Source organism: Nerophis lumbriciformis, linkage group LG03 (assembly GCF_033978685.3).
Source record: "Nerophis lumbriciformis linkage group LG03, RoL_Nlum_v2.1, whole genome shotgun sequence".
Taxonomy (NCBI): Eukaryota; Metazoa; Chordata; class Actinopteri; order Syngnathiformes; family Syngnathidae; genus Nerophis; species Nerophis lumbriciformis.
In genome coordinates, this window is record NC_084550.2 from 39,620,001 (window position 1) to 39,632,784 (window position 12,784).

General features: G+C 41.4%; 1 protein-coding gene across 3 annotated transcripts in view; it reads left to right on the forward strand.

Annotated features, from left to right (window-relative positions):
* Positions 1 to 7,032, forward strand: part of fam210b (family with sequence similarity 210 member B) — a 19,493-nt gene extending 12,461 nt beyond the window's left edge. The window contains exon 4 of one of the 3 annotated variants that reach the window (XM_061937726.1): positions 5,698 to 7,032. In XM_061937726.1, coding sequence (XP_061793710.1) covers positions 5,698 to 5,914 — 217 coding nt within the window. In that variant the 3' untranslated portion in view covers positions 5,915 to 7,032. The remainder of the gene's footprint in view (positions 1 to 5,697) is intronic. The other 2 variants (XM_061937727.2, XM_061937728.1) reach the window with 2 other exon arrangements.
* The last annotated feature ends 5,752 nt before the right edge of the window (positions 7,033 to 12,784 follow it).

Consider the following 12,784-nt stretch of genomic DNA (forward strand, 5'->3'; position numbering starts at 1 on the left):
TGCAGTGAGTGTTTCCATGATTGTGTTGATATTTCCTTTCTGCCTTCATAGTTGAGGAGATTATAATCAGAGGAAGGTTACATTTTAAATAAGAATGTTTACAATTAATATAATTTTATCCTGGCCCTTACTTCCAAAAGGTGAAGAAAAAAATCAATAATTTTTGACATCAACCAATATAAAACACTTATATCATGATTAGGGCTGCAACAACTATTCGATTAAATCGATTATAAAAATAGTTGCCGATTAATTTAGTCATCGATTTGTTGGATCTATGCTATGTGCATGCGCAGAGGCTTTTTTTATTTTTTATAATTTTTTAATTTAATTTTTTTTTTTTAAATAAACCTTTATTTATAAACTGCAACATTTACAAACAGCTGAGAAACAATCAAAATAAGTATGGTGCCAGTATGCTGTTTTTTTTCCAATAAAATACTGGATAGGATAGAAATGTCGTTCGTCTCTTTTATCCGATTATTAATCGATTAATCGAAGTAATAATCGACAGATTAATCAATTATCAAATTAATCAATTATCAAATTAATCGTTAGTTGCAGCCCTAATCATGATGCAGTTTTCAGTCATATCTCCCAGGCCTACTCATAACATACTGAATTTACACTTTTTTCATTTTACTGTAGCGTTAAATGGGCTGTTTACAACTAGCTCAAAGTTATATTTTTCAAACCAAAATATATAGCTGCCCTGCTGACACACACTGTCAACAACAGTTTAAAATGGCAAACCCCCTTAGTTTTACCAGCCAGGTCGTTAAAATAATAAATAATACAAATAAAATCCAGCTAACCCTGTTAGTTAATCTTCTTGTGGAAGGGAGAAAGAGAGTTGGCAGTGTCGACAACGCTGTGGATACTTCCTGAAAGTTTCAAATCACACATCGCTTGTCCATTTGGACTCGTATTGAACTTGTAAAACTAGCAAAATGCCGTAAAAATGCTAAATAACACTTAAAAAGCATGCAGTAGCTAACTGCTGTGGTGACTGAATGAATACCAGCGATCGATCAGCCCGCCTACAATGGATGTACTGCCGGGCACACAGTGGCTGCACTTCGAGGCACACAATGAATGAAACCTTCCTGCACGGAAACAAAGTTCGTACACCAAAGCATACTTGTATTCGGTTTGTAGTTTGTAAATTGAAAAGTTCGTAAAATGAGGGGTTCGTAAATCCAACTATGCGTATTTCACAATTATTGTGTTACAAAAAAGATTAGCTAAAATAATGCACAATGTTGAATGTAGAGAACATACAAACACTTTATTTATTGAATCAAAAATATTGAAATTCAACAATTTGGTGCATTTGCAAACGTGATGGCACCCAATTGTGTCTTGTATTTGTGTAACTGTGGTGTTATAACACCGCGACTTTCTTTCTCTATTTCATTGCTGCAACCTGAGCAAAGAGCGGTAATTACCTGGTAGCTTTTCCAAAATGGTTTTGTTTACATCTTCTTTTCTTTAAGTTTATGGATTGCAATGCCTTGAAGTTGATACTTCTACTATTTGATCATAATTAATGCAGGCACCGCCTGTTTTGTATGTGTCTATTTGAAAAACAAACACATGACACTATTCTGACATGATATTTAATTTTCTTTTCACCATGCAAAGCTTACATCTGCATCAAATCGTTTCACATCGAATCATATCGAATCGTATTGTTAGTGAATCGTATCGTAAGGGTTTCTGGTTCGATCCCCAGCTTCCGCCATCCTAGTCACGTCCCTTGTGTCCTTGAGCAAGACACTTCACCCTTGCTCCTGATGGGTGGTGGTTAGGGCCTTGCATAGCAGCTCCTGCCAGCAGTGTATGAATGTGTGTGTGCGTGTGCGTGTGTGTGTGTGGAAATCGTGTCAAAGCGCTTGGAGTACCTTGAAGGTAGAAAAACGCTATACAAGTATAACCTATTTACCATTTAACCTATGTTATTTATATATATATATATATATATATATATATATATATATAGTCGAGGTTTCTGTGGTTTATCCGTTATACAGTGCTCAATACCGGGGTAGAGCGGAATATATGTTAGGTCAGGAAAAAACGCAGGCTATATCATCACTACAAGCCTGTTTTGCAGTTTTCCTAATATATATATATATATATCTAACGTGTATATCAGTGACGTGCGGTGAGGTTGATGGCTGGTGAGGCACTGACTTCATCACAGTCAGATTTACAAACATATGAACCCTAAAGAGTATCTTATTCACCATTTGATTGGCAGCAGTTAACAGGTTATGTTTAAAAGCTCATACCAGCATTCTTCCCTGCTTGGCACTCAGCATCAAGGGTTGGAATTGGGGGTTAAATCACCAAAAATGATTCCCGGGCGCGGCGCCGCTGCTGCCCACTGCTCCCCTCACCTCCCAGGGGGTGAACAAGGGGAGGACCAATTTCACCACACCTAGTGTGTGTGTGACAATCATTGGTACTTTAACTTAACTTTAACTTTACACATACAAACTGTAGCACACAAAAAAGCACATTTGATAAAAAAACGTTATTATGGTCTTACCTTTACTTATAAATGCGCCGCTGTTGTGCTGGATTAATGACTAAAGCCCTCACTTCAACTTTCCACGTGCAAGATTGAATCTATTTAAAAAAGTGTAACCGAGGGTTTATAAATGTTGCCTATACTGTATGAAACTACAAAATAACAAACACGGAGGCTCCAGTTTACACGAGGACCACTTTATTTACCTTCTTTCAAAAACCTCCGCTCCACTACAAAATGTCATCACTTCCGCTCTTGGCGCCTTCAAAATAAGAGCTCAAGGCATATACTGTATAACAGCGCATAACAGGAACTTAACATCACAGAGAGGAAAGCCCATAAAAATAGGTTACAAAAGTTATTTAATAAGAAGCCAAAAAGTGCAAAAACAATAATGTTCGTGTTGGAGGAGTTGTGAATTAGGTACACCTGCAGTCTGCAGGTGTACTTAATGTTGTGGCCCTGCAGTCATTCACAACTCCTCCAACACGAACATTATTGTTTTTGCACTTTTGGGCTTCTTATGAAATAACTTTTTTAAATAGATTCAATCTTGCACGTGGAAAGTTTAAGTGTGGGCTTTAGTTGATATAACACTCCCGTCAGGGGTTGCCGTGCATTCTACGGCGGGGGTGCAAGAGGCGAGCCTCAGCCAGTGCGTCTTTTGCAGCCGTTTTATGATCGCTTAGCACAAGAAATACTTTACACACATACAGTTGTTGACAAAATACACTGTACATTATATACCTCAGCTAACTAAACTATGGAAATGTATAATATAGTTCATATAGCAATACGGTCTCACTGCACAGCAGGCCAGCAATTAGCCGAGTCCGCAATCCATGGTGAGGCACAACGCAGTGACGTGCCTCAACTGGCTGATCTTCACCGCACCGTCTCTTCTCAGTATTTGAACGGCAAATGTGAAAATTCAGCGATTCTAAATAAAAATAATCTAAAACGGGTGAAGTTAAATGGAAAATAACTTTATAGTATAATCACTGGATACATATAACAATTTAATTTTAAAAAAAAATGTTTAAATTTTTTTTCTTTCCATGATGGCAGGTGAGGCGGGGCCTCACCTGCCTCTAGTGACTGCACGTCACTGATATACAGTATATATATATATATATATATATATATATATATATATATATATATATATATATTGTATATGTATATACTGTATATGCTCACCATCTGTGATAAGATAATACTGTATCATCTCTTTCTTTCGGACTTATCAGGTCAATGTCAATATACTGCAGCAAGTCCTGGATAAATCAATCAAACCCACTCCTTAATGCTTCAGTCACGCACAGGATTTTTACAGGACCGAAGCACAAATTCACCCAGACCCTCTATGAAGCCTCTAAGACCCTCTAAGAACGATCTGCAGTAGGACTTTGGCATTACATTTCTTTTAAATTGCATTAAAAATGCACTAAAAGCTTTGACTGAGATATGTTGATCCCTGCAGAAACCCTAATATAATACACACATCAAACTTGTCAAGAAAATCTGCAGTGTGGTGAAGCGATGAGATTTGAAGCGTGTTGTAGCGAGGAACAAATACCGATATAGCAGCAGAAACTGCGTGCAGTTATTATTGCAGTACAGTAGGTAAGGTTGTACTTTTGCCTCATTCCTGTGAGAATCCTGCTTGTGACTGAAGCGTTAAGAAATGGGACTATCCAGGACTAGCTGCGGTGTGCTGAAACAACCAGCAGGTGAATAGATAATGCTGTATCATCTCTGTCTCTTCTGGACTTACTAGCTCATTCTTCACTCCCACTTGAAGTGAGGGATGAGGTAACAACTAACCCAGAACCGTTGTATAAGGGAAACATGCTCTAGGGCAGTGTTTTTCAACTAGTGTCCCGTGAGACGCAGTCTGGTGTTATCTAATTTCACCTATTTGGGTTACAAATATTTTTTGCATGCCAGTAATTATAGTCTGCAAATGATGTGTTGTTGTTGAGTGTCGGTGCTGTCTAGAGCTCGGCAGAGTAACCGTGTTATACTCTTCCATATCAGTAGGTGGCAGCAGGTAGCTAATTGCTTTGTAGATGTCGGAAACAGCGGGAGGCAGCGTGCAGGTAAAAATGCTTAAACCAAAAATAAACAATAGGCGAGTGCCCCTAAGAAAAGGCATTGAAGCTTAGGGAAGGCTATGCAGAACGAAACTAAAACTGAACTGGCTACAAAGTAAACAAAAACAGAATGCTGGACGACAGCAAAGACTTACTGTGGAGCAAAGACGGCGTCCACAAAGTACATCCGAACATGACATGACAATCAACAATGTCCCCACAAAGAAGGATAAAAACAACTGAAATATTTTTGATTGCTAAAACAAAGTAGATGCGGGAAATATCGCTCAAAGGAAGACGTGAAACTGCTACAGGAAAATACCAAAAAAAGAGAAAAAGCCACCAAAATAGGAACGCAAGACAAGAACTAAAACACTACACACAGGAAAACAGCAAAAAACTCCAAACAAGTCACGGCGTGATGTGACAGATGGTGACAGTACACCTACTTTGAGACAAGAGCTATATATATTGATGCATGCTTGGTTATGGTTTAAATTCTTATCCAACAATTGCGACAACGACTTTTTACTGTCAACTGAGTTTCGTTTTTTAATGATTTCTGCTGGTGGTGTGCCTCCGGATTCTTTGCACGTTGGCTCAAAAAAGGTTGAAAAGCTCTGCTCTCGGACTGCAGAGTAGCCATTAAATGTATCTTTAAGAAGTGTTTCTAACTTGATAACTGTCGGCATAAAACACGACTTTTTCCTCACCTTGCAAACGTCGTTTGAACTCTCAGAGGAGCCGTGCTGGAAATCAAGTCATTGCCTGCGTCTTTCATGGACATGTTCATTTGAAAAGGAGTGTAAAGCTTCAAGCCAGTCTGCCAGCCATAGTCGGCGTGACAGCAGCTTAAATAGCAGAGAGATTAGCTGCAGGCGGTTTCTTATTATCACCCTCTGAAGGAGCAGCGACCACGGGGCATTATCACCATGTGACCACTTGGTAACCTTGTGTTTAGCTGATTAAAGCTTGGCTGAGTGTGTCATGTGAAGAAAGGAGTCACTGTTCCAAGGGAGCTGGGTGGAAAAACGATACATCTATTCTTTCTGTGTCTCCAACCAGCGGGATTGACATGGCCGCCGTGCTGGGCAAAGTGGGCTTCAGCCAGGCCATCATTCAGTCCAAGATGGCCGCGGGGACCAGCACGTTCGTCCTAGCGTACGCCGTCCACAAACTCTTTGCTCCGGTGCGCATCAGCATCACTCTGATGGCGGTGCCGCTCATCGTGCGCTACTTCAGGAGGACGGGGCTTTTCAAACCGCCCACCTCTGCGCCTTAAAGGACCTTATTCGCTTTTGAAAGTGTCCTCAAACATGGTGATTGTATGGACATATTACTGAAGGATGAACATGACATTGGATTTCTGTCAGATGTACAATCAGGGATGTTTTAGTTTTAGCTTTGTCAACTTCCACTCTTGTTTTCTTGGCTTCTGTTCAAGTCCCTCCTTGTTTTGCAACAGCATGTTGGAATCTTTCAATCCAGTGAAACTGTTTTACCAATAAAACATATTTGGTACCTCAACAAATCAATAATATTGTAAAGTACAACTCTAATATGGCAGGGATATCTCACTCAACTGTTGGAGGTGAAAAACAATATTAGTCAAATATCTTCTTTTTCAGGGGTTCTTGATTAGATTGTTTGGCCTATAGGGTCCACCTTATATCAGGCATGTGATTTTTCCGTCTAAAGTCGGAATTCCGTCTTTTTTAATCTAGGGGGGAAAAAAATAATTATCTCCCGTTTTTCCGTTTTTTTTTCCGACCCTAAATCAAGATTCGAGACGTAGTTTATATTACGCCGTAGTTGATTGGTCGATATGTTCCTTGTGACCAATCAGGACATCTGTTATGAATGATGACGTTAATAACGTCATCATTCATAATGGTTTTTACCGCCATTTTCCATATGTAAACGATGTCGGTTCTCGAGAGAAAGGACGCTTTACGAGTAAAAGAAATTGATAAACATGTCAAAAATAAGTTTCGATGGGACTGGATGGAAAGGGAAATCACTGATACTGTTGAAAAGAAGGAAGTTACGACTTTGTTCGGTGATTTTATTCGGAAAATCGATCGTCCCGAAAAGGTTTTGTGCACGTGGTGTCATGATAATATTGACTATGGATCACAAGGTTTCAGGGCTTTGAAAGTACATGCGAAACACCAAAAACATATGAAACAAATTGAAGCAAGGTATGTTCTATTAATGATGTTTTCATGTCTTTAAACACTAAAATATTTTCTTCAAATGGTGCTGTCTTTGTTAATTTATGGTGAAAAACTAGGAGCTTCGGGGTGCATCGCCCCCCTTATCCCCCCACCAGGGCACCGCCCTAGACCTGGCTGGGGGCTTTCGTCCCCCAGACCCCCGGAATTTTTTTCAGTCTTTTTCATTGTGGTCAAATCACATGCCTGTTATATATACTGGCGGTATAGCTCGGATGGTAGAGCGGCCGTGCCAGCAACTTGAGGGTTGCAGGTTCAATCCCCGCTTCCGCCATCCTATTCACTGCCGTTGTGTCCTTGGGCAAGACACTTTACCCAACTGCTCTCAGTGCCACCCACACTGGTTTAAAGGGGAACATTATCACCATTTCAGAATTGTTAAAACCATTAAAAATCAGTTCCCAGTGGCTTATTATATTTTTCGAAGTTTTTTTTCAAAATTTTACTCATCACGCAATATCCCTAAAAAAAAGCTTCAAAGTGCCTGATTTTAACCACCCGTCCATTTTCCTGTGACGTCACATAGTGAAGCCAACACAAACAAACATGGCGGAAAGAACAGCAAGCTATAGCGACATTAGCTCGGATTCAGACTCAGATTTCAGCGGCTTAAGCGATTCAACAGATTACGAATGTATTGAAACGGATGGTTGTAGTGTGGAGGCAGGTAGCGAAGAAGAAACTGAAGCTATTGAGCCATATCGGTTTGAACCGTATGCAAGCGAAACCGACGAAAACGACACGACAGCCAGCGACACGGGAGAAAGCGAGGACGAATTCGGCGATCGCCTTCTAACCAACAGATGGTATGTGTTTGTTTGGCATTAAAGGAAACTAACAACTATGAACTAGGTTTACAGCATATGAAATACATTTGGCAACAACATGCACTTTGAGACAGCCCAATTTTCATCAATTAATATATTCTGTAGACATACCCTCATCCGCTCTCATTTCCTGAAAGCTGATCTGTCCAGTTTTGGAGTTGATGTCAGCAGGCCAGGGAAGCAGGGGGTTTAACTCGCTCGTCTGCGTGAACAAACTGCCGCCATTGCTTGCCGTGCTACCGAGGTCCTTTGTCCCTGAATTGCTCACACACTCCGGCAGATTCAATGGGGGTCTGGCGGCAGATTTCTTTGACTTTATCGTTGGAAATGCATCTGCTTTGAGTGTCGCAGGATATCCACACATTCTTGCCATCTCTGTCGTAGCATAGCTTTCGTCGGTAAAGTGTGCGGAACAAACATCCAATTTCTTGCCACTTTCGCATCTTTGGGCCACTGGTGCAACTTGAATCCGTCCCTGTTCGTGTTGTTACACCCTCCGACAACACACCGACGAGGCATGATGTCTCCAAGGTACGGAAAACAGTCGAAAAAACGGAAAATAACAGAGCTGATTTGACTCGGTGTTTGAGAAAATGGCGAATTGCTTCCCGATGTGACGCCACGTTGGGATGTCATCGCTCCGAGAGCGAATATTAGAAAGGCGTTTAATTCGCCAAAATTCACCCATTTAGAGTTAGAAAAATCGGTCTAAAAATATATGGTCTTTTTTCTGCAACATCAAGGTATATATTGACGCTTACATAGGTCTGGTGATAATGTTCCCCTTTAAATGTAACCTAGATATGGGTTTTCACAATGTAAAGCGCTTTGAGTCACTTGAGAAAAAGCGCTATATAAATGTAATTCACTTCACTTCACCTTTTTCATTACAGAAGGCCACCCTGAATAAGTGTAAACCGCCTCGTTCAGTTCCTGCTTGGGACTCAAACCTAGGACGAGACAAAAGCATGGTGGCTATCAATCACTAAGCCCCTTACACCGCACTCTTATTTTAGGGGGTTGATTGCTCATGCCGGACGAGCCAAGTTCCAGTCCCAGGCAGAACAGAGAAGCCAAGACTAAACCAGGCGGGTTGCATTGGTAATCTTACTCTTAAATGTATTCAACTGACTTAAAATGTTCCAACCTTGTTAAATGATATGAAACCCTGTGTTGATCACAAAGATTGTTGTTTAACACATACAGTCGTGGTCATAAGTTTACATACACTTGTAAAGAACATTGTGTCATGGCTGTCTTGAGTTTCCAATCATTTCTATAACTCTTATTTTTTTTGTGATAGAGTGATTGGAACACATACTTGTTGGTCACAAAAACATTCATGACATCACATGGACAAAGATAAGACCTTCTGGAGGAAAGTTCTATGGTCAGATGAAACAAAAATAGAGCTGTTTGGCTGCAATGCCCAGCAATATGTTTGGAGGAGAAAAGGTGAGGCCTTTAATCCCAGGAACACCATACCTACCGCAAAGCATGGTGGTGGTAGTATTATGCTCTGGGCCTGTTTTGCTGCCAATGGTACTGGTGCTTTACAGAGAGTAAATGGGACAATGAAAGAGGAGGATTACCTCCAAATTCTTCAGGACAAGCTAAAATCATCAGCCCGGAGGTTGGGTCTTGGGCACAGTTGGGTGTTCCAACAGGACAATGACCCCAAACATGTCAAAAGTGCTAAAGGAATGGCTAAATCAGGCTAGAAATAAGGTTTTAGAATGGCCTTCCCAAAGTCCGGACTTAAACGTGTGGACAATGCCGAAGATACTTTTTTTTTTTTTTTTTTTTTTTTCAAATATTTTTATTGAATTTTGCAGACCGTACAGTATGATGGATCATGGCAACAGCAAGTTGAGGCATCTGCACATTTTACAATATGTAACATAGTAAACCCTACCCCTTACAGTACCCACCCACTTTAATTCCCAAGGTAATTGTCACCTAGTGCCCACAACAAATATAGACATACATGAATATATGCAAACTTAGATTCAATCAAACAAATATATTAAAGATAAACAAAAAATAAATAAGGTAAATAAATAAATAAATACTACATAAGATGTGCAAAAAAAAAAAAAAAAAAAAAATAATATAACGTAAAAGTAAATAAACACAAGGAGTGAGGGTCGGGGGGCTTCAGCGGTCAGTTGTGTTACTCGAATCGCTTGGGGTGATGTCAAGCTTGTCTCTAATAAGGTCTAGGAGGGGGCCCCAAGTTTTATGGAAAGATGACACAGATCCTTTCTGAGAGAACCGAAGCTTCTCTAACTGGAGACACCGCAAGACATCTTGTATCCAACAGTTATGGCTCGGCGGAGACGCAAGCTTCCATTTAAAAAGAATTGTACGCCTAGCCAGCAGAGTCGTTAACGCAATGACATGACGAGCGGTTGCAGGTAAACCGTCCACCTGGGGAACGCCAAAAAGGGCAGTCAGCGGGCTGGGTGTTATTGTTCTATCGAGGGCCTGCCCAACAGTGTCGAAAATAGCCGACCAAAAACTTGAGAGTTTTGGGCACGTCCAGAACATATGCAAATGGTCAGCTGGGGATTGCCTACAGCGGTTACAAGTGTCGCTGTGGTTGGGGTATGTTTTAGCCAGTCTAGCATTGGTGAAATGTGCTTTATGTAATACCTTACATTGTATTAGGCCATGCCTAGCGCATATGGACGATGAATGTACCAGCCTCAAAGCCTCTCTCCACCTCCCGTCAGGTATAGGTGCTCCAAGGTCATGCTCCCATGATTCTCTGACAGGTGAAGTATTAAGTGGATTCAGAAGGCCGATTTCATTATATATGACAGATATTAAACGTCGTTGGTCAGAGTCAAAGGAGAGAAACCGATCAATTTCTGCTTCTGGGGGGCGGTTGGGAAAATGAGGAAATTGTTTTTTAATAAAATGCCTTGTTTGGAGGTATCGAAAGAAATGAGTATTAGACAGATTGTATCTTGTTGACAGAGAAGCGAAGGAAGAGAACACTCCATCGTGGTACAGGTCATTGAGAATTTTAAGTCCGTTAGTCGACCAAGTTCGAAACGCAGAATCAGAGCAGGCAGGGAGAAAGGCGGGATTGTTCAAAATCGGAGCACCGCTGGAAGCCTTGTGCAAGCCGTGATGTTTCCTAAATTGAGTCCAAATTTTAATGGTATTTTTAACAACTGGGTTTAGGGAGGTCCCCAATGAACATAATGGTAGCTGTGAGCAAATCACCGCGTGCAGGGAACCATTAGACGATGCCATCTCTATGTGAGCCCAAGGTGGACAGGCGGCTGGGGAGTCGCAATGGACCCAGTACAGAAGTTTATTAATATTGCAGGCCCAGAAATAATTTCTAAAGTTTGGAAGTGCTAGACCACCCTCCGCCTTAGGGAGCTGTAGAGTGGCTTTCCCAAGGCGGGCTGACCTGTTTTGCCAAATGAAAGCAAGAAGTTGTTGATCAAGGCCAACAAAAAATGATTTGTTGAGACATATAGGGATGTGCTGAAAGAGATATAAAAACTTCGGAAGTAAAATCATTTTTATGAGGTTAATGCGGCCAACTAGGGATAGGGGGAGGGCAGCCCACCTGGACAAGTCCGATCTACATTTGTCCAACAGTGCTTGAAAGTTTTTACGGAACAGCTCTGTGGGAGAATTCGAGACGAACACACCCAGATATTTAAATCCTTCCTCCGAGATCTTAAAGGGGAATTGTGAGCGTGGGAGTGACCTTGCCAAATTATTCACAAAGAATAGTTCGCTTTTCTGAATATTCAGTTTGTACCCTGACAAACGACCGAACTGATCCAGAATCGATAGTATATGGGGAAGCGAGGATGAGGGGTCTGAAACGAACAACAGAAGATCGTCGGCATATAGGGAGAGCTTATGAACCCGACCGAAACGAGTGATACCCTTAAATTCCTCCCAATTCTTAAGCCAAATAGCAAGCGGTTCAATGGCTATATTAAACAGCAAGGGGGAAAGTGGACATCCCTGCCGGGTCCCACGCTGGAGAGGGAAGTACGCTGAACGGATGCCGTTAGTATGTACGGAGGCAAGTGGAGTCTCGTACAGCACTCTAACCCAAGAAATAAATTTAGAATCAAAACCAAATTTCTCCATAATAAAAAATAAGTAGCCCCACTCCACCCTATCGAACGCCTTCTCTGCATCCAGCGCCACCACAACCTCCGGAGTATCAGATGGTGGAGAGAGAACTATATTCAACAATCTTCTGGTATTGAAGAATGGATGCCTCCCCAGCGTGAAACCTGTCTGATCAGCCGAAATTATTGAGGGCATCACGGCTTGAAGACGTATAGAGAGAACTTTCGCCAGAATCTTGCAGTCCACGTTCAAAAGTGAGATCGGTCTGTAGCTACCACAAGAGGTAGCATCTCTGTCTTTCTTAAGAAGTAGTGAAATGGAAGCCTCTGACAAGGTCCTTGGTAAGCGGCCGGCGTTGAAGTAATCATTAAACATTCTTGCTAAAATGGGGGATAACAATAATGAGTAAGCCTTGTCAAATTCAACTGTGAAGCCATCAGGGCCGGGCGACTTTCCATTTTGCATAGATCGGATTGCCTCCTGTATCTCTGACGAGGAGATAGGTCTACCCAGCTCCCTGGCAATGTTTATATCAATGCAAGGATATGTTAATGAATCGAGGGGGTTGGGGCAAATCGCGGAGACAGGAGAGAATTCAGAAGTGTATAATTTAGTGTAAAATTCGGAAAAACACCTATTAATATCCACTGGATCGGAAGTATAACTACCATCGGGTAGTTTAATTTTGGGGATTGACCGCGATGCGCAAGCAGCCCTGGCCCGTTGAGCTAAAAGTCGGCCGGCCTTGTCTCCGTGTTCATAGAAGCATTGTTTGGATTGTCGCAGTTGTCTCTCTACTATGTGCGTCATAAGCAGGTCATGTTCTGAATGTAGCAGAATACGCTTTTTATACAGGGTTGGAGATGGACAAAGTGCGTATACATTGTCGAGGTCGAGGAGTTCTTTAGCAATTTCCGTCAACCTAGCCCTCTCAGTCCTCCTCATCCTGGAAATATAAGATATCACCTGTCCTCGGAT